Source organism: Perognathus longimembris, chromosome 2 (assembly GCF_023159225.1).
Source record: "Perognathus longimembris pacificus isolate PPM17 chromosome 2, ASM2315922v1, whole genome shotgun sequence".
NCBI lineage: Eukaryota > Metazoa > Chordata > Mammalia > Rodentia > Heteromyidae > Perognathus > Perognathus longimembris.
The window spans coordinates 153,394,872-153,417,991 of NC_063162.1; the positions used below are offsets into that span (position 1 = coordinate 153,394,872).

Below are 23,120 nucleotides of genomic sequence, written 5' to 3' on the forward strand. Positions count from 1 at the left end.
CCTCCCTTCCTCCCTCCTTCCCTTCTTCCTTCCTTCCACCCTCCCCCTCTCTCCCTCCCTTCCCTCCCTCTCTTTTCTCCCTCCCTTCCCTCCCTCCCTCTTTCCCTCCCTCCCTCCTTCTCTCCCTCCCTCCTTCCCTCTTTTCCCTCCTCTTCTTTTCTTCCTCCCTCCCTTCCTTCCCTCCTTCCTTCCTCCCTCCCTTCCTCCCTTCCTTCCTTCCCTCCCTCCCTCCTTCCCTCCCTCCCTCCCTCCCTCCCTCTGGGCCCGCCCTCCCCCGCAGCCCTCCCTCCCGCTTGGGGGTGGAGTTCACTCCTGGTCTCACCCGCAACGCCCCCTCCGGCCAGCAGGGGCGCCGCGCGACCCTCGCTCCGTCCCAGCCGCCGCCCGCTCGTTCGGAAGGCTCGCCTTCGCCGGAAGTCCCGCCTCCGCCGGAAGTCGCGCGACGACGCGTCCCGGAAGATGGCGGCGTCCGTCGGCACGGGGGCGGCCGGCCGGGGCGGCTCTCGGGGCCGCGCGGCCCGCACCCAGCGCGGCAGCCGGCGCCCAGGCCTGGGCGGAGGCGGGGCGGGGGCCCTGAAGCGCCTCAAGCTGGCCGTGGCGGGCTTCGTGCGGGCCACCTCCGCGGGCGAGGCCCCCGCGGGCTCCGAGGGCCGCGGCGGCGCGGGGCGCGCCGGGCCGCCCGCCAGGAAGAGCCGCCGGGAGCTGCGCCGGGAGAAGCGGCGGCGGCGGAAGGCGCGCCGCCCGCGGGGCACGGCGGGGCCCGGGCCGGAGGGCGAGGGGGCCGGCGCCCGCCCGCCGCCCGCCCCGGCGCCCCCGGCCCGGGCCGACGCCGAGGCCCCGACGCCCCCGGCCCGGGCTCAGGCTCCACGGACCCCCGCCAACCAGGCCCAGGCCCAGGCCGCCCGGGCCACGACGCCCCCGGCCCGGGCTCAGGCTCCACGGACCCCCGCCAACCAGGCCCAGGCCCAGGCCGCCCGGGCCCCGACGCCCCCGGCCCGGGCTCAGGCTCCACGGACCCCCGCCAACCAGGCCCAGGCCCAGGCCGCCCGGGCCACGACGCCCCCGGCCCGGGCTCAGGCTCCACGGACCCACGCCAACCAGGCCCAGGCCGCCCGGGCCACGACGCCCCGCGCCAAGGCCCAGGCCCAGGCCACGACGCCCCGGGCCCACGCCAAGGCCCAGGCCGCCCCGGCGAAGGCCAGACCCTCGGCGGAAGCCGCCCGGAAGCGGGCCCTGCTGTTGGCCAACGAGGAGGAGGACCGAGAGATCCGAAAGCTGGAGCGATGCCTGGGCCTGAACAAGCGCAAGAAGAAGGGCGACGGCAGCTCCGTGCCTCTCAGCTTCGCGCGAGACGGGCTAGACTACATCCTGGGAGCCCTGGAGTCCCGGGGCGGCGGCGGCGGCGGCCTGTACGACAGCAGCAGCGGGGAGGAGGAGGGTGGGGAGGGGGAGGCTGGACACACCCTCCCCGAGAGTGACCCGGAGAGCTGCTCGGAGCTGGAGAGCGAGGAGGAGGAGGATGCTGCCGCGCAGCCGGAAGACCCGGAAAGCCGGGAGGAAGCAGCAGGGGAGGCACGGGAGAAGAGGAGACAGAAGACTGTCCGTTTTGCAGATGAAGAGAAGAGTCAGAGTTCTTCAGAAGATGAAGAAATGAAGCAGAGCTCCTCCGGAGAGGACGACCCGCCACGTCAGGTAACAGCGTGAACAACTCCTAGGTCCTGTGGGCTGTCCCTCGGGAGCGTGGGGCAGACAGTATTGACACACGCAGCCCGTCGAGGCAGGCCACACCAGGCTGGCTGTAGACACCGTGTTCAGCATACAGCCGTGGCCAGCAGAACTGGCTGCACCGAGTGTTTGGGAATTTAAATTTTCAATGTGCAAAAATACTAGGGTCTTCCAACCTGAGCTTTTGTTTTGCTTCTTTGCAATGTTTTCCCGTTTTCCAGGAGAGCCTTTGTGAGGGCGGTAGAAAGTATGTGCCGCCCCAGGTGAGGCAGGCAGAGGGGACAACGGATGTCCAGAAGAAGGAAGAACTAGAAAGGCTGAAGAAACAGGTTAAAGGCCTCATTAACAGGTAATCTTCCTGACTGCTGCATCCCATCTCCTAAGGTCCGTCCATTCCTTACAGTGAAGAGACTGTCTCAGGACTGAAGAACCACTTACAGCGTCGGGACTGTGACCATTTTGGGTCTCTGTAGTGTGACAGGGAGGAGGCCTAGCCGTTTGGTACTGGCCGGGTGTTTGAAGGCGATACGTGGCTCACACTGTCCCTTCAAAAAGTAGGAGAGAATGGGACAGGGAAACGTCTCTCAGGAAGGACAGACAAAGCCTTGTGAGGGGCGCTTTGCAGGAGCAAGCGCACTGGATAGGACAGTCTCTTTTGTCTTCTGGGTCACTGCTTGTCTCTACATTTCCTACCTCCCAATTTCAGAATAAAACAGGGCTGGGGGCCTGGCTCAAGTGTTAGGGCACTTTCCTATTTGCCTAGCAAGCCTGAGGCCCTGAGTTTAAGCGCTGCAGTAAATAAATAAAAATTAGCCACATAGATGGGACTTGATTGGTCACTTACACTCCCTCCTGGGCTCTAGTTTTGAAGACTGACTGAGACTTCCTGTGTGCTAGCATCTTTCTCCAGTTGTCCGTTCTCCTTACCCAGAGGCTCGCTCTCTCTCTCTCTCCAGCCCTCCTCTGAAAGTGGCCATGTCCTCACCTCTGGCACCTGAACCTACTTTTGCTAGGTTTCAGGTATGTTTTGCTTTTTGTTAAATATCCATTCAGAAATTACAGATTCACAGGGACTTGCAAAGGCAGCATGGGAAGTCTTACATACATACTCTCCAGAGTAATACTTCCCAAGCACCTGTGTGTGTGATTCTGCACTTTCATGGCGTGAAGATTGTGTAACCACCACCACAAGATACAGAACCTTTCCACCGCAGGACACGGAACTGTTGATCCCATCACAGGCCTCTTGTGCTGCCACCCTTTGTCTCACTCCCTTTCCTACATTGCTTCTGTTTCCAAGTAAAACTCAGATACTTTGTAAAGCATCTCCTCCAGTTTTACCGTAACATGGTGTTTTGATGCTTAGTGTTAGCACAGGTGCAAGGTGGGTAATCTGCATACACATGGTCTTTCTTCATCTCTGTTCAGATGCAACAGCCTGTTCTCAGTGCTGGAACCTCAGAGAAGGGCAAGGTAGTATTTCTTCCTTTTTGCCCCAAGATCAGGACTTGAACTCAGGGTCTGACCCTTTTACTCCAAGCCAAGCCTGGAACTCTACCACCTGAGCCATGCCTCTAGCCCCAGAGGTAGTGTTTTTCCTAGGTGTAAGGGCGTTCCCAGGTTTTTGGGATATCAGGTCTGGGTATGCATAGGCACGTCCTCCACCAAGGAGATCAGGGGGTGCTTCAGTGGCCACGCTTGAGCCAGAAAGTCTGTTACACTGGAGACAAGTGTGTGATGGTGAGCAGCACGCTGGATTACTGCGGCAAGGCCAGGGAGGAGTACGAGCAGGTGGAATAGGATGGCCAGGTAGTGTTGGTAATGCCTAGGTTTTTTGGTTGAACTGAAAAGTGGTCCATTGCTTTCTTTGTTTATTCTCTGCTGCTGCAGGCTGAGTGAGCCGAACATGGCCTCCATCAGTGGGCAGCTGGAGGAGCTGTACATGACCCACAGCAGGAAGGACATGAGCGACACCCTCACTGCAGCCCTCCTGGGCGCCTGCGTCACCACCTCGGCCATGCCCAGCAGGCTGATGATGGAGCACGTGCTCCTCGTCAGCATTCTTCACCACACGGTTGGGATCGAGGTACCGTGTCCCCGTCCCTCCCCTGGCATTGTCTCTGTCAGCGTGGCGGGGCTCCTCGCTGCCCTCCGTGGGGTGGGCGTGAGGTGGCCCAGTGGACTCACCATGGTAGTGGTGGAGGAGATGTTCCTACCGACCTATGTTCTCCCACTCTTCCTAGCTGGCTGCACCTGCAGGATTCATTGCTATCCCTAGGTCTTCTGACCTTGTTTTTCTTACATAGCAGTAGTCATGTTGGAAAGACGGAGGTTTTAAGACCTGTTGGGCACTGGGAGGCTGAGGATGGAGGAGGAAGTGTTCAGGCCCTGCATCTCAGTACAGCGCTCAACTACCTCATGATCGCTGCTGTGCAGAATTTGTTCTGGCTGCATTGGGAATTCATCTTTGGGAGTAACTTTTTGTTCCGAGAGTTAACTCATTCTCACACATAAGTGAGCCCATTTTCTTGCGATAACAAAGCAATAATGGAAGCCCGGCACACCTGTCCTTGCACCCTGGGATCACCCTAATTCCTGTGGTTCTGCGGCTGGCTTAGTGTGTCCCTGTCCTCCTGGGACATGCCGGTGTACTGCATTACGCTCAGCAGTCCAGGATTTCAGTGCACACAGGACCATCCACAGCACATCAGGAATCGAGTTAATTTGCAAACATGAGATCATTAGTCCTACTTCTCATTTAAACCTTTGCTAATAGCGAAAAGGACAATGGGATGACTTGTTCAAGGGGAAGTCATTTAGCTAATGGCATCCACTAAAACTTGTGCCAGAGATGTGATGAGCTTTTAAGAACCTGGTCCATTAAACTTGCTTCAGTGCTGTACGGAGAAGTGTCCTCACAGGAATTCATAGAAGGAAGAAAATATTAGAACCTGGTTTCAGCTACTGCATTGCTTCAACAAGTCATCTAAAATCAGACATATGCAGACTTGGCTAAAGTGCACACATCAGGGTCAGTACATATTTTTGCAATGTGAATCATATTCATGTTAAGTGTTAAAAAGATTATATTTAATTTTGAAGACAATAAAATTTAAGTTTTGACACATCTTTATGTAATTAAGTCTGCTTGTAATATTGAACACCTATCTGCATATATTTGGAGCCTAAGATTTTCTTCGTATCTGTGGAACTGGGATTGCTTTTTTTAAAATTGTGCATGAATATAAGAAGGTAGTTAGACAAGTAGAGAATGTTCTTCAGGTGTATCTTTAGTAAAGGACCTTGAAGTGGGATTTTGCAGGTTAAATTAAGTCATTCTTCAGTTTTGACTTCCAGAAATCACCCTTGCCTCCTGACAGTCTGTTGCCTTTCTCTGGATTCTTGCTTTTTGTTCTTTTAACCAGCAAGGCTGTGTGACTCTTTTCCTGTTGGGTTGTGAGCTAGGTCTCATCCTCCTCTGGGTGCTTCTCATACCTCAGCTTGTCCTGCCTGATGTCCTGCAGTGCGGCTCAGTAGGCCTTTGAAGGGTTTTATCCAGCCCCCTAACCTGCTTCTTGCATGTTTGTCACCCAGACTAAACCCTGGGGAATTGCAGAACCGTCCTCCTCATCACCAGCGATTTGCCTTGCTCTGTCAGTGGGGTCTCCGGTTGCTCTGTGCCCAGACCTTTGTCCCCAGTCCACCGGACTGCCTTATTCAGCCATTGTCTCCCCTCTGGGCTGTTTTCTTCACACCTTGTCACTGCCATGCCTGTTTCTGTTTCGTCTTTGCATTCTCAAATTCACTGAGCTGCGAAAACAAGGGCTTGGTACTGATGCTCTCAAAATACTGTCTGCATTTCTGCCTTCAGATTTCATTGTCCCAGTTGAAAACCACACAGATTCGAATCCAAGCCTTCCTCCTTCAGTACATGGAAGTAGAGTGTTCCAGAACAGCAAAAGGAAGGTGCTGCAGTAACGTCACCAAGCTTCATGGGGCACTGCTGGCTCCTGACTTGATTCCGTCTTTCAGCATGGCAGCCAGCGCCTCTTGGGCTCCTGAGGGGCTGCACATTGCGTCAGCCCAGTCCCCGGGAGTGGGCTGAGGCAGTGTCCACGTCCCACCACCCCACTGGGGCCTCTCCCAGGGCCACTGTCCTGCCTGCTCGGTGGCCCTCGATGTTCATGCATTGCTTCTACTTTCTTCCTTATAAGAAATTAACTTAGAGGAAATACCTGGAAAAGGTCTTCTGAGAAATGAGTGTTGCTAAGCAGTAGGACATTTTTAGAAGTGTGTGTGTATGCATATGTGTGCGTATGCACGCATGTGCTCACTGATGCTAGGGCTTGAACTTAGGGCCTTGCACTTAAGCTTTTTTTCTCAAGGCTAGTGCTCTGCCACTTGAGCCTCAGCTCCACTTGTAGGTTTTCGGTTGTTATTAGGGATTCGAGTTTTACAGACCTTGATCAGGCTGGCTTTTAACCACTGGGCTCTAATCACTGTGTCCTGAGCAGCTAGAGTTGCAGGCAGGAGCCACTGGCACCTGGCAAGAAATAGACGTGTTTTTTAACAAGTTTATTTTTCCACCAGAAATGCCCCCCAAAACGTTGATTTTTGAAGAAAAAAGAATGTTCTTACAGATCCCTGTGTGCTGCCCCTTACTGTGCAAGTATCGGCCGGAGTCCCGTGAGCACTGCGCAGGCGTGTGTGTTCATAGGGCTGTGCCTGGTGTGCTTGTAGTGTGTAACACAAAGCGTCCCAGTGCAGTCTGAAGATCACCACGACGACCTGGCTCTTCTTGTCTCGTTCAGGTTGGCGCTTGCTTTCTGGAGGCTGTGGTGAGGAAGTTTGATCATGTCTATAAAAGTGGAGGTGAAGACAAAGAATGCGATAACCTGTTCACCATTATTGCCCATTTGTACAACTTCCACGTGGTGCAGTCTCTCCTGGTCTTTGACATTTTGAAGAAACTTATTGGAACCTTCACAGAAAAAGACATTGAGCTGATCCTGTTAATGCTGAAGAATGTGGGCTCTGCCCTGAGGAAAGATGACCCCCTGTCACTGAAGGAGCTGATCACGGAAGCCCAGGCCCAGGCCAGCGGGGCGGGCGGCAGGTTTCAGGACCAGACTAGGGTACGAGTGCCACTCAGCTGCTTCTAAGTGCCCCAAAGCAAAGCACCCTAAAAGTATGTGGGGTAAATATCACACTTCATTTCCTATGAGTTCTGCTTTCTTCTGCCCTGTCACACTGTGACTTTATGTCTACTCTGCAAACCATCCTTGCTTCTTTAGTAAAAATTCAGATCAGTTCCCTCTGAACTTAAAAATCATCTTAACAAGCCAAGCACCGGTGATGCCTGTAATTTAATCCTAGTATTAAAGAGGCTGATATCTAAGGAACATAGCTCAACGCCAACCTGGACATTTTCTTGAGACTCTTACTTCCAGTTAACCACAAACAGTTCAGAAGTGTGGGTATGGTAGAGTGCTAGCCTTGAGCGAAAAGGTAGGGTGCTCAAGCCCCAGTACTGGCAACAACAAAAATCCATTCAGCAACTGCATACTAAGGAGGTCCTGTGGTATGAGTTCAAGTGCGATCATGGCTTGATGTGTGGCTCTGCTTCGACAGCAGCGAAGCCTGAATGAGCCTCCATTTCCCCATCTGCGAAGGGCCTTGTGCGAATCTGCGGGGAGGGGTAGAACAGCCCTGAGAGGCCCTCTGAGGAAGGAAGGAGGCTTACCCGAGTAAGCGCCAGTGTGGGGGTCCTGTGGAACTGGGAGGTGCAGGCGCCTTTACTGTGTCCTGACTAGCAGTCTGGACAATTTCCTAAGTGGCGTTGCTGCTTCACGGGTGGCTGTGCTTTCTGTTTTGTGAGTGACGGTCCTTCTGGTCTCCGTGGGCCGCCCTGGGCTGCATTCCCTGCACCCTAGTCAGCGTTCGTTGTTGATCGTACTCTTGATGACCATTCTGAGCGAGATACAACGTCAGTGTGGTTTCTATTTGTGCATCCTTTACGGTCAGAGATGTTGAGCATTTCCCCGTGTATCCCCATGTATTTATTGGCCATTGGTACTTTTTGGGTTTTTTTGGTGCCAATACTAGGGCTTGAACTTAGGGCCTGGGCTGCTGTCCCTTAGCTTTTTCTGCTCAAGGCTGGCACTCTACCACTTGAGCCACAGCTTGATTGCCACCTTTTTGGTGGTTAACTGGAGATAACTGGATTTTTTTTTTTTTTTGTTGGGCTGGCTTTGAACTTCTCTCCTCAAATCTCAGCCTCCCAAACAGCTAGTCCTACCACCATGAGTCACAGCTCCTGGCCATACTACTTCTGATAAGTGCCTATTAACTCCCTTGTCCCTTTATTGGGTTGAGGGAGTTGGCTTTTGGAGCACTATGTATAGTCTGGTAGTTAGACCTCTGACAGACGTTTAGCCAGCAAAGTCTTCTCCCGTTCTGTTGTTTTGGTGTAGTGACTTTCTCCCTCTCTGTGCCGAGGTTTCTTCACTTGGTGCAGTCCGGTTTGTAAGTTCTGTCTGCTTGCCACAGGCTCCTGATTTCTTACCTGTAGGGTTGACCCTGAGTGTCCACAGTCACCATGCAGACACCCAAACAGACCGTGTCATCTTCTTTCTTTTCCTTAAAGATACGGTTTATGCTGGAGACGATGTTGGCGCTAAAGAACAACGACATGCGCAAAATTCCGGGTTATGACCCTGAACCTGTGGAGAAACTGAGGAAATTACAGAGAGCTCTGGTAGGTCACTCCCCGTTCTGGTTTGTCTTCAGCCTCCCTGTCACTGGATCTGTTTGGTGGTGATGAAGACACCTGAGTGTCCAGGCCAGGCCTGCTACCGATCTCCCTCTAGGAAGATTCACAAAGTTGTTTGAGACTCTTATGATTTGCCCCAGAATACTAATGTTCTGTAGGGTCCTCTGGGGGCCCTTCTGCAGCCTGGTGCCCAGGGTCTCCTACGTACTGGGTCTAATGGTCATTGGCTTTTCAGAAGCCTGGCATGTGCTCCCATTCTCACTGGTGTTGAGACTGAGGCAGTAGCCTTCCCCTGTCACAACTGCTTTCCAAACACTGTATGGGAAAATGGCCAGAAGTGGCGCTGTGGCTCAAGTGGCAGAGTGCTAGCCTTGAGCAAAAAAGAAGCCAGGGACAGTGCTCAGGCCCTGAGTTCACGGCCTAGGACTGGCCAAAAACAAAACAAAACAAAACACTGGGATATGGGCCCAAATCCACCGTGTGTTTACTGTTCTTGACAACTGCCATAGCTATCAGCAGCTCGTCCCAAGAAAACGCCATTATGAGCAGGGAAACGTGCTGAAACCAGCCAGGGGCATCTCACAAGACCCTCTCCTCTCACCAGGTGCGCAGCGCTGGCTCAGGTTCTGAGACTCAACTTCGTGTCTCCTGGGATGGGGTCTTGAATGCAGAGCAGACCGGCCGCTGGTGGATTGTGGGGTCTGCGTGGAGTGGAGCCCCAATGATCGACAACAGTCATCATGCACACCTGCAGAAGCCCCTTGCTGGCAAGGTATGGAGACCCTGTGCTCGAGGCTGCCCGGTGCGTCTCATGCCACTGATAGTCAGAGCAGCCTTTGAGAAACACATCACAGAGAAGATACAGAAGGAAACACAAAAATCAAAACCCCGATTCCACAAATACCCACTGCTAAGACCTGGAAGTTCCAGCTCCATTGGCTTGGATTTCAAATTGTGAGCCCTTTTTGCATTCCTTTTTACTTACTGTTACTAACTAAGTCTGTAGTCGAGCCTGATTTCTTCATTTTCGTCCACGTCTTCTGTCTGGGATCCTTGTCATTGGGAGTTCTGGCTCCCAGGCTTGACAGCCACTGTGTCTCTGCCTCATGTCTGATGTGCATAACAGGGTCCTGTCCCCAGGAGACATTTCCCAAGCAAGTGCCTTGCTCCAGTAGCTTTTCCCCTGTTGTGTTTTCCCTTTCAGGGGTTAACGAAGAATAAATAACTTGTCTGCTTTCTTTCTTCCTCTTCCTTTCCTTCTTTCCTTTCTTGTCATGGTCTTGAACTCAGGGCCTAGGCACTGTTCCTGAGGTCTTTTGTTCAAGGCTAGCATTCTTCCATTTTGAGCCACAGCACCATATCCAGTTTTCTGGTTTAAAATTGGAGATGAGCATCTCAAAGGGACTTTTCTGCCCGGGCTGGCTTCGAACACCAATCCTCAGATCTCAGCCTCCTGTGCGCGTAGTTAGGACTACTCATGTGAGCCACTGACACCTGCTATTATCAAGAAAGTCAGGTTATGAGTACAGTGTTTCTTGACACGTGTGTGTGTGTGTGTGTGTGTGTGTGTGTGTGTGTGTGTGTGTGTCTGAAGCTTGAACTGGTCTGGGCACTATCCCTGAGCTTTTTTGTGTATGGGTCATGGGCTTGAACTTGGGGCCTGAGTGCTGTCCCTGAGCTCTTTTGCTCAAGGACAGCACTCTACCACTTTTAGCCACAGCCCTACTTTGTCTTCTGGTGCTTAATTGGAAATAAGAGTCTCACAGAATTTCCTGCCCAGGCTGGCTTTGAACCACGATCCTTAGATTTCAGCTTCCCGAGTAGCTAGGATTAAAGGCTTAAGCCACTGTTGCCTGACCATTGTTGACTCTTGTGCAAATATTCACGAGTAATTTACAACTATATTGAGCTCAAGCCTCAAAACTGAACAAATTACACTTTAGAAACTTGAGTCATGCTAAGCCAGAAGGTGGCATAATATTTCATGGAGACTTGTATGTGATTCATACACGAATCTTCTCTTTGCAGGTTAGCTCAAAGATGCTGGAGCTTGCCCGGAAACAGAGGATGAACACCGATGTCAGGAGGAACATATTCTGTACAATCATGATGAGTGAGGACTTCCTGGATGCTTTTGAAAAGCTGCTCAAGTAAGCATCTCTGTCAGCCTTTCCAAAGCCTGGTGCTCTTGCAATGTTGGCAGAGACATTAATTAATACGGTGTTTGCCTTTTGATTGACTGAATAACTGGGCTTTCTTGTGACTGTCCTCCTTGCTTGCCTGGGTGGTGCACGCGCAGAGGGAGCTCTCCCACTTGAGCCATGCCTCCAGTTCTGACCAGACTAATTGGAGAGAAGAGTCTCTCTCATTTGTCTGCCTGAGCTGGCTCTAAGTCTCAGTTCTCAGATCTCAGCCTTCTTGACCAGTGTCATCCTTCAGTCATTCTCCCCTGAGCCTCTGCGCAAGTGTGCAGGACTCGAGTTCAAGCACCAGAGGGAAGCAGGCTTCGTTGAGGGAGCCGATACTGTCCAAAGCTTGCCCTGCTGTTTGTGTTGGTTAGCTTTCCATGGCTGGGGTGAATACCTCAGCAAATGGACCTGAAGCAGGTTTCCGTCTGCGGTCATTTTGCCGTTGCTTTGGGCCTGTGGCAGCACAGCACATCCTGACGGGAACATGGGAGGATGCCGCTCGTGGCAAGGCACCTCGGAAGCCTGACAGGGAAGGGCTGGGGTTCCAGAATCTCCTCTCCTTCCCGCTTGCTCCCGTGACCTAGCTTCCACCTGACCCCTCTTCCTAAAGGGACCGCTACCTCCAGTAGTGCCACAGACCCTGGGATTGTGGGTTTGAGGCCACCTTTCAGATCTAAGGTGTACAGAAAAGAGCACACCAGCATACTTACCCAGCACGCTTAGCCAGCACACTTGCCCAGCACAGTTGGCAGACTCTTCTTATATGTTAAGCATATATTACATTATGTATAAATATGTATATGTGTTATGTATAATATACAATATATGATGTGTGAGAACAAAGAGAAAAAGAAGACAGACTCTTCTGGACAAGAAGAGTCGTCTCCAGGCCTGCTGTGAGCGCTGGCAGTGGTGTGGGCTTACGGGCTGTCTCTGTGCTGCAGGCTGGGGCTGAAGGAGCAGCAGGAGAGAGAAGTGGTGCATGTCCTCATGGACTGCTGCCTGCAAGAGAAAACATACAACCCCTTCTACGCCTTCCTGGCCAGCAAGTTCTGCAGCTATGAGCGGCGATTCCAGGTACCCAGAGAGACACCGACCTGTGCCCGTGGGGCAGGCTGCCCTTGGAATGCCCTGGGACACTGTGCCATCTTGAGAAGTGTCGTGGCCAGCATTGACACAGTCTCTTTTTTTGTATAATTTTTGAATAGTATCCATCAGTGACAGAGGAGTTTTGTTCTAATGATTTCACACAGATGTAGAGTGTACTTTGAACAAGTTTACCTCTTCCCTCCGTTGCATTCTCCTCCTCCCCTTCATCTTCACCCTTTTCAGAGTTTTGTGGGTTTCATTATGCTGTCTTCATGTGTTTCTATGCATGCACGTGTGTATTCATAACCATAGACATGTATGTAATATCCTTCAATCCTCATCACCATCATTAACCTTTCCCCCTTCTCCCAAACAGCCCCCCTCTAGCATTCATGTCCCATCATCATCATTTTAGGTCTTGTTTGTTCCACAAACAAGATCGTGACGTTTTTGGCTTTTGGGGCTTGGCTTACCTTTTTCCTGCAATGACTTTTTCCTTTGTGAGACACCATAGACTGTGTTTTTTGTTTGTTTATACATGCATTCATAGCTATAAGCTTCACTCTACTGCCTATATTATATCCCAAAGATTCTGATAGATTGTATTTTTATGTCCAATAGATCCTGGGAATTTCTGTGTTCCTCCTTTATTTCTTTAGTGACTCACTGGTATTCAACAATATGTTTCATTCTTCATTTGTTTGAATATTTTCTTTCTTCCTTTTTTTTCCCTTTTTCCCAGTCCTGGGGACTGAATCAGGGCCTGAGCACTGTCCCTGGCTTCTTTTTGCTCAAGGCTACCACTCTATCACTTGAGCTGCAGCACCACTTCCAGCTTTTTCTGCTTATGTGGTGCTGAGGAATCAAACCCAGGGCTTCATGCATGCTAGGCAAGCACTCTACTGCTAAGCCACATTCCCAGCCCCCATTTGTTTGAATTTTTTCTGTAGTTTCTTTCTTTTTTTTTTTTGGCCAGTCCTAGGCCTTGGACTCAGGGCCTGAGCACTGTCCCTGGCTTCTTTTTGCTCAAGGCTAGCTCTCTGCCACTTGAGCCACAGCACCACTTCTGGCCCTTTTCTGTATATGTGGTGCTGGGGAATTGAACCCAGGGCTTCATGTATATGAGGCAAGCACTCTTGCCACTAGGCCATATTCCCAGCCCCTCTGTAGTTTCTTTTGTAGTTCTAGTTTTGTTACATTATGATATGATAGAATGTAGAGAGTTACTTCAATCTTCTTCAGTGTGCTAAGACTTGGCTTTGTACCCTAAACTGTTTTGGAGAAAGTTCCATGGGCTGCTGAGAAGAATGTATGTAATTAGTTGCTAGCTGCATCTACTCTGTGGATGTCTCTCAATCCCCTTTGGTTTAAGAGTCACTTGCTCCTGAGGCTTCCTTATTGATTCTTTCATCTGCATGGCTTTGGTGCCTGTAAAGTAAGGTACTGAGTCCCCCATAATCTCATTGTGTTGCAGTCTTGTCTTTACCCCAAGTCCATAGTGCTCATTGGGTATGCTGATGTTTGGGGCATATGTGGTAACAGTTGTACTTCCTGTTGATGGGTTATGTATTAATACAAAGTAACCTTTTTTGTCTCTATCTAATTTCCACACATGTGGTGATTGAGGTTTCTCTGCTGGTTTGAAGGAAAGGGCTGTAGTATAAAGAATCCACTATGGCGCTGTGTCAACATTGTCTACAAAGCTGTGGTGCCAGTGCTCCTAAAATCCTTCATCTTTAGATCATTAAAAACAAGTGAAGCTGGGCACTGTTGCTCACGCCTGTAATCCTAGCTACGTGGGGGACTGAGATCTGGGGATCTCGGTTCAAAGCCAGCCCAGGCAGGAAAGTCCATGAGACTTACCTCCAATGAACCACCCCAAAAGCCAGAAATGGTGCTCTGTCTCAAAGTGGTAGAACACAAAGGCTCAGAGACACACCCAAAGTGAAGTGGAATGTGGTGGCTTACACCCGTAACACTAGTTGGTGAGGTGATGGAGATTGGCAAGTATCACAGTTTGAGATGGGTCATGACACAAAGTTGGCAAGGTCCCACCTCAGAAAAGATGGAGCTTGGTGGCAGATGTCTGTCATGAAGCTGTAGACTGTGTGTAGATAGGACTATGGTCCAAGCCAGCTAAAGGCATGAACAAAATCCTACTTAAAAAATAAGTAAACCAGAAAGGCCTGTGGCAAGGCTCCAGCGTAGGGCATGGCTAGCAAGAGAAATCCACAGGAAGAAAGGAGGGAGGCCTTTAGTTGATGTTCTTAGGGTACTTTCTGATTATGTTTCCCCTCACTGTTAATAGATGACTTTCCAGTTCAGCATATGGGACAAATTTCGGGACCTAGAAAACTTGCCGGCCACTAATTTCTCAAATTTGGTTCACCTGGTAGCACATTTGTTGAAGACAAAATCACTTCCACTCTCCATCTTGAAGGTTTGTATGATGAAGCAATGAAACTGATAGTGTAATGCTTGGTGTTTGGTACATAGAAAGTTGCATCTTCTGGGCTGGGAATATGGCCTAGTGGTAGAGTGCTCGCCTCATATACATGAAGCCCTGGGTTCGATTCCTCAGCACCACATATATAGGAAACGGCTAAAATTGGCCCTGTGGCTCAAGTTGGTAGAGTGCTAGCCTTGAGCAAAAAGAAGCCAGGGACAGTGTCAGGCCCTGAGTCCAAGCCCCAGGACTGGCCAAAAAAAAAAGCATCTTCCAATATGCTGAAAAGCATTTTCATTGACCCAGCTGTTAAATTAAGTAGACTAACCTACAATATAAATGGACTTTAGTAAACTTGTGCCCAGGTACAGGGGTATCCGGACTGTATAACCTGTCTGTTGAGGTTTGTGGTTAGTGCACCAGCTAGTTTAGAAACCCCTGATGTGGTCCTGCAAGCTGGGCCCGGGTGACGGCGCGTGGGACCGGCCCCTGGTGTCAGTCTCCATAGCGCTGTGAACTCCTCTACACCTGAAGCGCGGTGGGCTGGAGTTGTCTGGTTTTATTCCATCTCTGGTACTCTACTGTGTTTAGTACAGTTTTCCTGCTAAATGCTGAGAATATTTCTCGGGTTTTTTTGAGCATTTTCTCGAGAGAAATGCACCCTACATCTACGCAGAGTTGTGATCAGGATAGTCTGTTTGTGGAGTAGCCATTGTAGGTCTATTCACTGAAAGCTCTGCTTGCCCCCTGCACACTGCTTTCAGTGAAGGTGGCGCCGGCACCCTCCAGCACAGCCGAGGCCTTGCTGTGCGTGCACAGCTTCCTGGGCTGGAACCGCCTCTGAAATCGGGGCCTGGGAGGAAGGGAGCTGGGTTTACCAGTTGTGGGAACACTTGGATTAACTTGTCTAATGCTGCTTTTCTCTGTCTCCTGACCTCTAGGTAGTCGAATTCAGTGAGCTAGACAAGCCCAGAGTCCACTTCCTACGGAAAGTGCTGACTATTGTGCTAATGGAAACAGAAGTTGAAGACTTGGGTTTGATTTTTTCCAAGTAAGTGTCCAGCTTGTCCTCACTCTTGATTTAGAAGCCATTTTAATGTCTCGTAGCAAACAATAATTCTTTCGGTTTTGTGCTGGGGCTTAAACTCGGGGCTCATTTGTCCACCACTGAGCTTCTCCCTAGTTCTTTTCTTGTGGTGGTACTGGGCTTGAATTCAGGGCTTCAAGTTCTCATTCAGCATTTTTTGTGCAGGTCCTGGGGCTTAAAGGCCCGGGCAGTGTCCAGAACTCTTCAGCTCAAGGCTGGTGCTCTACTGCTTGAGCCATAGTTCATTTCTGGCTATTAGGTGGTTAATTGGAGATAAGACTCTCACAGACTTCACTGGCCAGGCTGGCGTGGAACCTCAATCTTCAGATCTCAGCCTCCTGAGTAGCTAGGAATACAGGCGTGAGCCACCAGCACTCATGACTGATACTCTACCATTTGAGCCACACCTCCACCTCCGGTTTTATACTGGTGTTAATTAAAGTCTCAGGTATTTACCCCATTGGCTTTAAACTGCAATCCTCATAAGGGGTTGTACATTAGAGCCACCAACTTGACTTCACAAGTTTGGGGGTTTGGGGGCCAGTGCTGGGGCTTGAACTCAGAGCCTGGATGCTGTCTCTGACCTTCTTTTGCTCAAGGCTAGCACTCCACCACGTGAGCCACAGCGCCACTTCTGGCTTTTTCTGTCTGTGTGGTGCTGAGGAATGGAACCCAGGGCTTCATGCATGCCAGGCGAGTGCTCTACCGCTAAGCCACATTCCCAGCCCCCACACGTTCTTAAGTAGCCATGCAAAGTGTCTCACTCCTGTAATCTTAGCTACTCAGGAGCCAGAAGTAGGGAAGATCCTGGTTCAAGGCCAGCCTGGCAGAATATTCGGCTTTTGAAAAAAGCTGGACGTGGTGGAGTATAGCTGTAGTCCCTCTCAGGAGACTTGAGTTGAGAGTTCTTGCCTGGGAGTTCAAAGCCAGGTTGGGCAGCACAGCAAGACTGTACTAAGAAAGGGGTGGGGAGGGGCGGGGGAGGAGGGATTTAAACAGACACAGGAAGGCTGGGGATCCAGCTCAGGGGTCAGGTACTTGCCCACCACATTCAAGACCCTGGGTTTGATCCACAACATCACAAACACGGGTAAAAAGAAAGTGGGTCACCCCTTGCCAGCGGAGGCAGCTGGCATTGAAACTGGGAGCTGAGCGCCGCTGACCTGCATGCGGTTCCCTTCCAGAGTGGCTGACAACCCGAAGCTGGGCGTGCTGCGGGAAGGCCTGAAGCTCTTCATCGGCCACTTCTTACTCAAGCCCGCACAGGCCCACCCGAGCGCCGCGGAGGCGGGCGAGCTGCGCGGCAGGGCCGACCTCGCCACCAAGTCTCTGCAGGGCAAAGCCGTCCTGAGGATGTAGGGGGTGGAGTACGAGGTTCCTCGGCTGAGAAGTGAGAAGCGTCCTCTGAACACAGGCCTGTCCCCTCACCTCCCTGTGCGAATGTGGGGGTTACGTCTTACAGCATCCACTTTCATAACCGTCAGAAGATTGTACAAAGGGCTTAACAATTGTCACATTCTAAGTGTTGTATTTTGAGAGAGAGTTTTTGTTGCAATACTAGTTTTGAACTCAGAGCCCAAAGCACTCTACTGCTTAAACTATACTCCAGTCCTTGAGGTAATTTTGAGGGTTTTTCTTGGCCAGTTCTGGGGCCCTGAGTTCAGGGCCTGAGCACTGTCATGGGCGTCTTTTTGCTCAAGGCTCGCTCTTTACCCCTTGAGCCACAGTGCCACTTTTGGCTTTTCCTATCTAGGTGGTACCGGGGAATGGGAGCCAGGGCTTGCTGTATGCGAGGCGAGCACTCTACCACTGGGCCACATTCCCAGCCAGAGATAATTTTTTTAGTCCAAGCTTATATTGTATGTTTCAAATCACTTAATGTATATATTTAAGATGGAAGAGAGCTACATTGGACTTTGTTTTCTACCCTGAGCCATCTATATGGTTGTCTTAATTTTTAGCAATGAAATGTGCCACTAGAGGGCATTAGTGATCAATGGATGCATTGTCTTTACTATTGGTAAAAAGGTTTTAAAAACCAGTTAACTGGGACACTTGATGTGTTTATTAATATTTTCAGTGCAGTCGGATTTTGAAAATCAGTTGACAGCTCTGTAAATACCTAGTGTGCTGTGGATTGAGGTTTTTTATTAATCACCGGATATTTTGATACAATAGAGGTTATTCTATACTACTTTATATGTCTCATTAATTCCATGTGTATGATTTTTTTAGTATTTGGGCTTGGTTTGATTTTGTGTGTATGTATGCAGACACGTTGGTAGGGCTTGAACTTGGCCTGGGCGCTGTCTCTGCTTTTTTTGCTCAAGGCTAGTACCCTACTGTGTGATCCACAGCTCCACTTGTAGCATTTTTGGCAGTTAATTGGAGATAGAGAGTCTCACAGTTTCCCGCCCAGGCTGGCTTCCACCCAGGATCCTCAGATGTCTGCCTCTCCTGAGTAGTGAGACTGCAGCCTGAGCCCCCGTGCCTGGTTGGTTGGGGTTTTTGCGACACAGTCTCACTGTCCAGTTAAAGCTTGGTGGAACTCGAGATCTTCCGCCTCATCACCCTCGTCCCGGTGCCGTGATCGCAGGTACGGCCGCCGCACCCCGCAGGGATGCCTTTTATTAAATAACTGAAGTCATCCAGTGGCTCTGGCACGCCGTGGGTTCTGTGTGGCCCGAGTGCCAGGAGGTGTGAACATGAATAAAACCGTGTCGGGCTGGTGGCACGGCCTGTCCCCCATCTTTCTCAACCCTCAAATTCTGTAGACGTTCCTAAACCTCTCAAGTTGGAAAAAGCCACAGAGAGGTGTGTAGTGCACACAGGTCAGGAAGGTTCTGTGTCAGAACCTGTACTGTGGCGCTGTCACCCACAGAGCCGTCACCCCTGTACCCCGGCCCTACCGCCCACAGAGCCATCACCCCTGTACCCCGGCCCTACCGCCCACAGAGCCGTCACCCCTGTACCCAGCCCTGTCACCCACGTAGCCGTCACCCCTGTACCCTGGCCCTGTCACCCACAGAGCCGTCACCCCTGTACCCTGGCCCTGTCACCCACAGAGCCGTCACCCCTGTACCCTGGCCCTGTCACCCACAGAGCCGTCACCCCTGTACCCTGGCCCTGTCACCCACAGAGCCGTCACCCCTGTACCCGGCCCTGTCACCCACAGAGCCGTCACCCCTGTACCCAGCCCTGTCACCCACAGAGCCGTCACCACTGTACCCAGCCCTGTCACCCACAGAGCCGTCACCCCTGTACCCAGCCCTGTCACCCACAGAGCCATCACCCCTGTACCCAGCCCTGTCACCCACAGAGCCGTCACCCCTGTACCCAGCCCTGTCACCCACAGAGCCGTCACCCCTGTACCCAGCCCTGTCACCCACAGAGCCGTCACCCCTGTACCCAGCCCTGTCACCCACAGAGCCGTCACCCTGTACCCAGCCCTGTCACCCACAGAGCCGTCACCCCTGTACCCAGCCCTGTCACCCACAGAGCCGTCACCCCTGTACCCAGCCCTGTCACCCACAGAGCCATCACCCTGTACCCTGGCCCTGTCACCCACAGAGCCGTCACCCCTGTACCATGGCCCTGTCACCCACAGAGCTGTCACCCCTGTACCCAGCCCTGTCACCCACAGAGCCGTCACCCCTGTACCCAGCCCTGTCACCCACAGAGCCGTCACCCCTGTACCCAGCCCTGTCACCCACAGAGCCATCACCCTGTACCCAGCCCTGTCACCCACAGAGCCGTCACCCCGTACCCAGCCCTGTCACCCACAGAGCCGTCCCCCTGTACCCAGCCCTGTCACCCACAGAGCGGCCATCCTGGCCATGGCACAGAGCCCGGCAGCCCTAGTTGAGAAGCGGCCTTGGGAACGGCCTGTGCTCGCTGGGCGCGGGCGGCAGGGGCGGCGGGTGGAGAGGGTGGAGAAGGCTCCGTTCCGGAAGCGGTAGTGGCGGTGCTGCCGGGCCTGGCGCCTGGGCCCGGTGGGCCGCGTGTGAGCTGCGCGTGAGCCGCGCCGGCCTCACGGACGGACGTCGGGCTGGGTGGGGCCTCGCAGCCGGCGGAGGGCCACAGAGACCTTCCGGCCCACGCGTCCCGCTGGCCAGCTCCGCCCCCTCGTCCTGCGCCAGTGAGCCACGCCCGGGCTCGTCACCGGCTGCGTTTGTTGCTCAGCAAGCTGCCTGCAAGCGGTGCTTGCTTCCCGCCTGTTTTGTTTTGCTCAAGCGGACACTCGAGCGCTCACGCCTCAGCGGCCTGCTGCCCGGCGCCCGCCCGGCCCGGTGGGGGTGGGGGCTGGGCTCTGGGCACCTGCGCAGGCCCGTGTGTGAGGGGTGGCGGCCGGGTCCGGGCACCTGCGTCTGGGGAGTGCTGGCCTCTTTGGCCGCGGTCTCCGAGCCTCGGTGGGACCCGCTCCGCACAGCCTCGCTCCACGCCCCACAGGCCGCGCTCCGAGGCACAGTTAATTTCTGAGGGGCGCGGTTGTCAGCCTTGGCGACGCCTCCCGCTGCTCCCCCTCACCTCGTGGCGGACACGGGGAGCACGGGAGCGGAGCCCGCACAGAGCCACCTAACCCTGCGCTTCGGAAACCAGGAGCCTGGCACCCGCGCCCACCGGCCCCCAGCCCCGGCACTGCAGAGCGGATCCTCCTTAGACCCGAACACAGAGCCTTTCCGTGAGGCGTGAGGCCGGGGGGGCCCTTGGGCCTGGGGGGGGGAGCTCTGGGGCCTGGGGGTTCCTGGTGCCTGGGGGGCTCTGGGGCCTAGGAGGTCCTGGGGCCCAGGGGCCTGGGGGGCTCTGGGGCCTGGGGGGGTCCTGGGGCCCCTCCGCCTAGAGAGTTAAAGTCATGAGGGTAGGGGTGGGGGGTGGAGATGGAGCTAGAGGCGGGCTCCCCGGCTGGGGGCCTTGACCTTGTGCAGAGCCAGAGCCAGATCATGATGAAAAATGATGTTTGCACAACACGGCGATGAAAGGGAAGGTGGGAGCCGCGGTAAAATGTCCCGGGACGCGGGGCGACCTCAAGGCTGTGCCCTCCGTGTGTCTGAGACAAAGCCCGGAGTGCCCGCCCCACGCGGGGCTGCCCACTGCGCCGGGGGCGTGGCCTGGCCCGGTGGCCAGGAGCGAGGCCCCCGCGGCCTCCGGGCTGCAAACTCAGCCCGGCTTGGTGGGAGGCCGGGCGGGCGCAGCCCTGGGCACCCACAGGAGAGTCCGGGGAGCCTGCCACCCAGGGCGCCCACGCTGCCGTCTCCCACGCGGCCTGAGCTGCCCAGACGGAAACGCGCCGGGGGCGTGGCAACAATCCGGAATGCGCTTGCTTTTCTATTGTTTGCAATTTTTAAAACAATTTTTATTACCGTCAAGCTGTTGTACAGAGGAATCATCGTCTTCTAAGTGAGGTAAAGAGTCGGTTTCTTCTTTTGGGTGGCGTTGCCCGTCCCCTGGCTCCTCCCATCCCTGCCCACACGTTGCGCAGGTCATGTTCCACAGAGTGTCTACTGGAGAGCACGAATGCATTTCCTCATCTTTCCTCCATGTCTGCACCCCTCTGCTCCCGCGAAAAACAGGAAAAAGCACACACACAACGGAACAAGCAAAACTGGACACTACCACCCACAAAACCCCAATGTTTCCATTTCCCGGAATTCATTTCCATAAACAGTATTTTAACAGTGTTTGGAGGAGTTACACCTTTGGGTTCCTCCTCTGGTCTGTGTGTGAGAATGCCTAGCGTCCCGTATACCTTATCGTGTCCTGCTGTGTTTTAGGTCTAGCATCTGCAGATGAGAGAAAACATGAACGTTGCTGCCCTCACTTAACACGATTTGCTCTAGGTCCATCTATTTCCCTGCAAATGACATCTTATTTTTTCTAGTGGAGGGGTAACTTTCCGTTGTGTACAGGTACCATGTTTTTTGGGTGCGCTCATCCACTGCGGGGCTTGTGGTCTGTTTCCATAACCTGGCTAGTGTGAAGAGTGCAGCAGGGAACATGGGTGTGCAGTGTCTTTACCACGTCCTGACTAGTCATGACCTGGGTGGATGCCCAGCAGTCGCGCGGCTGGGTCATAGGGGAGTCCTACGGTCGCGGAACCGCACCGTGTCTCTCATTTCCCTTTCTCGCGAGTATTTCCAAGAAAAGAGCAAATTTCTATTTTTGGTTGGTCGGTCGCTAGGTTTTCTCCACTTTTACATAGGTTTGAATGTGCATCTGTTTACACACACGCACGTACACACACAGACACCTGTGATGGAATCATCTAGAGACGGGCGTCACAGGTCTTAACTTCCGCCCTTCGCCCAGCTCCCCCCGTGTGAGGTGTTCACGCGCCCTGTGCCCCCTCGGCACTCCAGCCTGTGCTCCCGGCTGCGCGATGCCGGCCGCTCTTCCCCTAGGAAGGTGCAGCGGGGCCCAGACACTGCAGCTCCCTCCATTTCTCTCAATATAGGAGGCCTTTGCTCTCTCGTAAACTTCCCCACCCTGGGGTTCCTTGCTGTGTCTGGGTGTCCCTCGTCCTGGGTGTGTGGCCGCCTTCCGGCTGTGTCTGGGTGTCCTCGTCCTGGGTGTGTGGCCGGCTTCCGGCTGTGTCTGGGTGTCCCTCGCCCTGGGTGTGTGGCCGCCTTCCGGCTGTGTCTGGGTGTCCCTCGCCCTGGGTGTGTGGCCAGCTTCCGGCTGTGTCTGGGTGTCCCTCATCCTGGGTGTGTGGCCGGCTTCCGGCTTCCGGCTGTGTCTGGGTGTCCCTCGCCCTGGGTGTGTGGCCGCCTTCCGCCTTCCGGCTGTGTCTGGGTGTCCTCGTCCTGGGTGTGTGGCCACCTTCCGGCTGTGTCTGGGTGTCCTCGCCCTGGGTGTGTGGCCGGCTTCCGGCTGTGTCTGGGTGTCCTCGTCCTGGGTGTGTGGCCGGCTTCCGGCTGTGTCTGGGTGTCCTCGCCCTGGGTGTGTGGCCGCCTTCCGGCTTCCGGCTGTGTCTGGGTGTCCTCGTCCTGGGTGTGTGGCCGCCTTCCGGCTGTGTCTGGGTGTCCTCGTCCTGGGTGTGTGGCCGGCTTCCGGCTGTGTCTGGGTGTCCTCGTCCTGGGTGTGTGGCCGCCTTCCGGCTGTGTCTGGGTGTCCTCGTCCTGGGTGTGTGGCCGGCTTCCGGCTGTGTCTGGGTGTCCTCGTCCTGGGTGTGTGGCCGGCTTCCGCCTTCCGGCTGTGTCTGGGTGTCCTCGCCCTGGGTGTGTGGCCGCCTTCCGCCTTCCGGCTGTGTCTGGGTGTCCTCGCCCTGGGTGTGTGGCCGGCTTCCGGCTGTGTCTGGGTGTCCTCGCCCTGGGTGTGTGGCCGCCTTCCGGCTGTGTCTGGGTGTCCTCGCCCTGGGTGTGTGGCCGCCTTCCGGCTTCCGGCTGTGTCTGGGTGTCCTCGTCCTGGGTGTGTGGCCGGCTTCCGCCTTCCGGCTGTGTCTGGGTGTCCCTCGTCCTGGGTGTGTGGCCGCCTTCCGCCTTCCGGCTGTGTCTGGGTGTCCCTCGTCCTGGGTGTGTGGCCGGCTTCCGGCTGTGTCTGGGTGTCCCTCGTCCTGGGTGTGTGGCCGGCTTCCGGCTTCCGGCTGTGTCTGGGTGTCCTCGCCCTGGGTGTGTGGCCGGCTTCCGGCTGTGTCTGAGTGTCCTCGCCCTGGGTGTGTGGCCGGCTTCCGGCTTCCGGCTGTGTCTGGGTGTCCTCGTCCTGGGTGTGTGGCCGGCTTCCGGCTGTGTCTGGGTGTCCTCGTCCTGGGTGTGTGGCCGCCTTCCGGCTGTGTCTGGGTGTCCTCGTCCTGGGTGTGTGGCCGCCTTCCGGCTGTGT

At 54.0% G+C, this 23,120-nt stretch overlaps 2 protein-coding genes across 2 annotated transcripts; both read left to right on the plus strand.

Moving 5' to 3' along the window:
* The first annotated feature begins 459 nt into the window (after positions 1–459).
* Nom1 (nucleolar protein with MIF4G domain 1) lies at positions 460–16,979 on the plus strand. Its single transcript, XM_048340537.1, has 12 exons — positions 460–876; positions 1,144–1,692; positions 1,947–2,074; positions 3,616–3,811; positions 6,537–6,860; positions 8,372–8,482; positions 9,102–9,269; positions 10,526–10,647; positions 11,631–11,763; positions 14,084–14,215; positions 15,163–15,272; positions 16,493–16,979. The coding sequence occupies exons 1-12, from the start codon at positions 460–462 to the stop codon at positions 16,665–16,667; spliced, it is 2,565 nt and encodes an 854-aa protein (XP_048196494.1). The 3' UTR covers positions 16,668–16,979.
* Positions 16,980–18,013: 1,034 nt separating this feature from the next.
* LOC125345728 (extensin-like) lies at positions 18,014–19,267 on the plus strand. Its single transcript, XM_048337772.1, has 3 exons — positions 18,014–18,078; positions 18,227–18,349; positions 18,448–19,267. Exons 1-3 carry the CDS (start codon positions 18,014–18,016, stop codon positions 19,265–19,267), a joined length of 1,008 nt encoding a protein of 335 aa, XP_048193729.1.
* Positions 19,268–23,120: the final 3,853 nt, after the last annotated feature.

Excerpts from the sequence above, each read along its gene's own strand:
- Nom1 (XM_048340537.1), top strand. The coding sequence starts at position 460 with ATGGCGGCGTCCGTCGGCACGGGGGCGGCCGGCCGGGGCGGCTCTCGG. Across the intron at positions 877-1,143 it reads CTCAGGCTCCACGGACCCCC|GCCCAGGCCACGACGCCCCG; the intron begins GCCAACCAGGCC and ends GCCAAGGCCCAG. Across the intron at positions 15,273-16,492 it reads TTGGGTTTGATTTTTTCCAA|AGTGGCTGACAACCCGAAGC; the intron begins GTAAGTGTCCAG and ends GTTCCCTTCCAG.
- LOC125345728 (XM_048337772.1), top strand. The coding sequence starts at position 18,014 with ATGAATAAAACCGTGTCGGGCTGGTGGCACGGCCTGTCCCCCATCTTT. Across the intron at positions 18,079-18,226 it reads TTTCTCAACCCTCAAATTCT|AGCCATCACCCCTGTACCCC; the intron begins GTAGACGTTCCT and ends TACCGCCCACAG. Across the intron at positions 18,350-18,447 it reads CCCACAGAGCCGTCACCCCT|AGCCGTCACCCCTGTACCCG; the intron begins GTACCCTGGCCC and ends TGTCACCCACAG.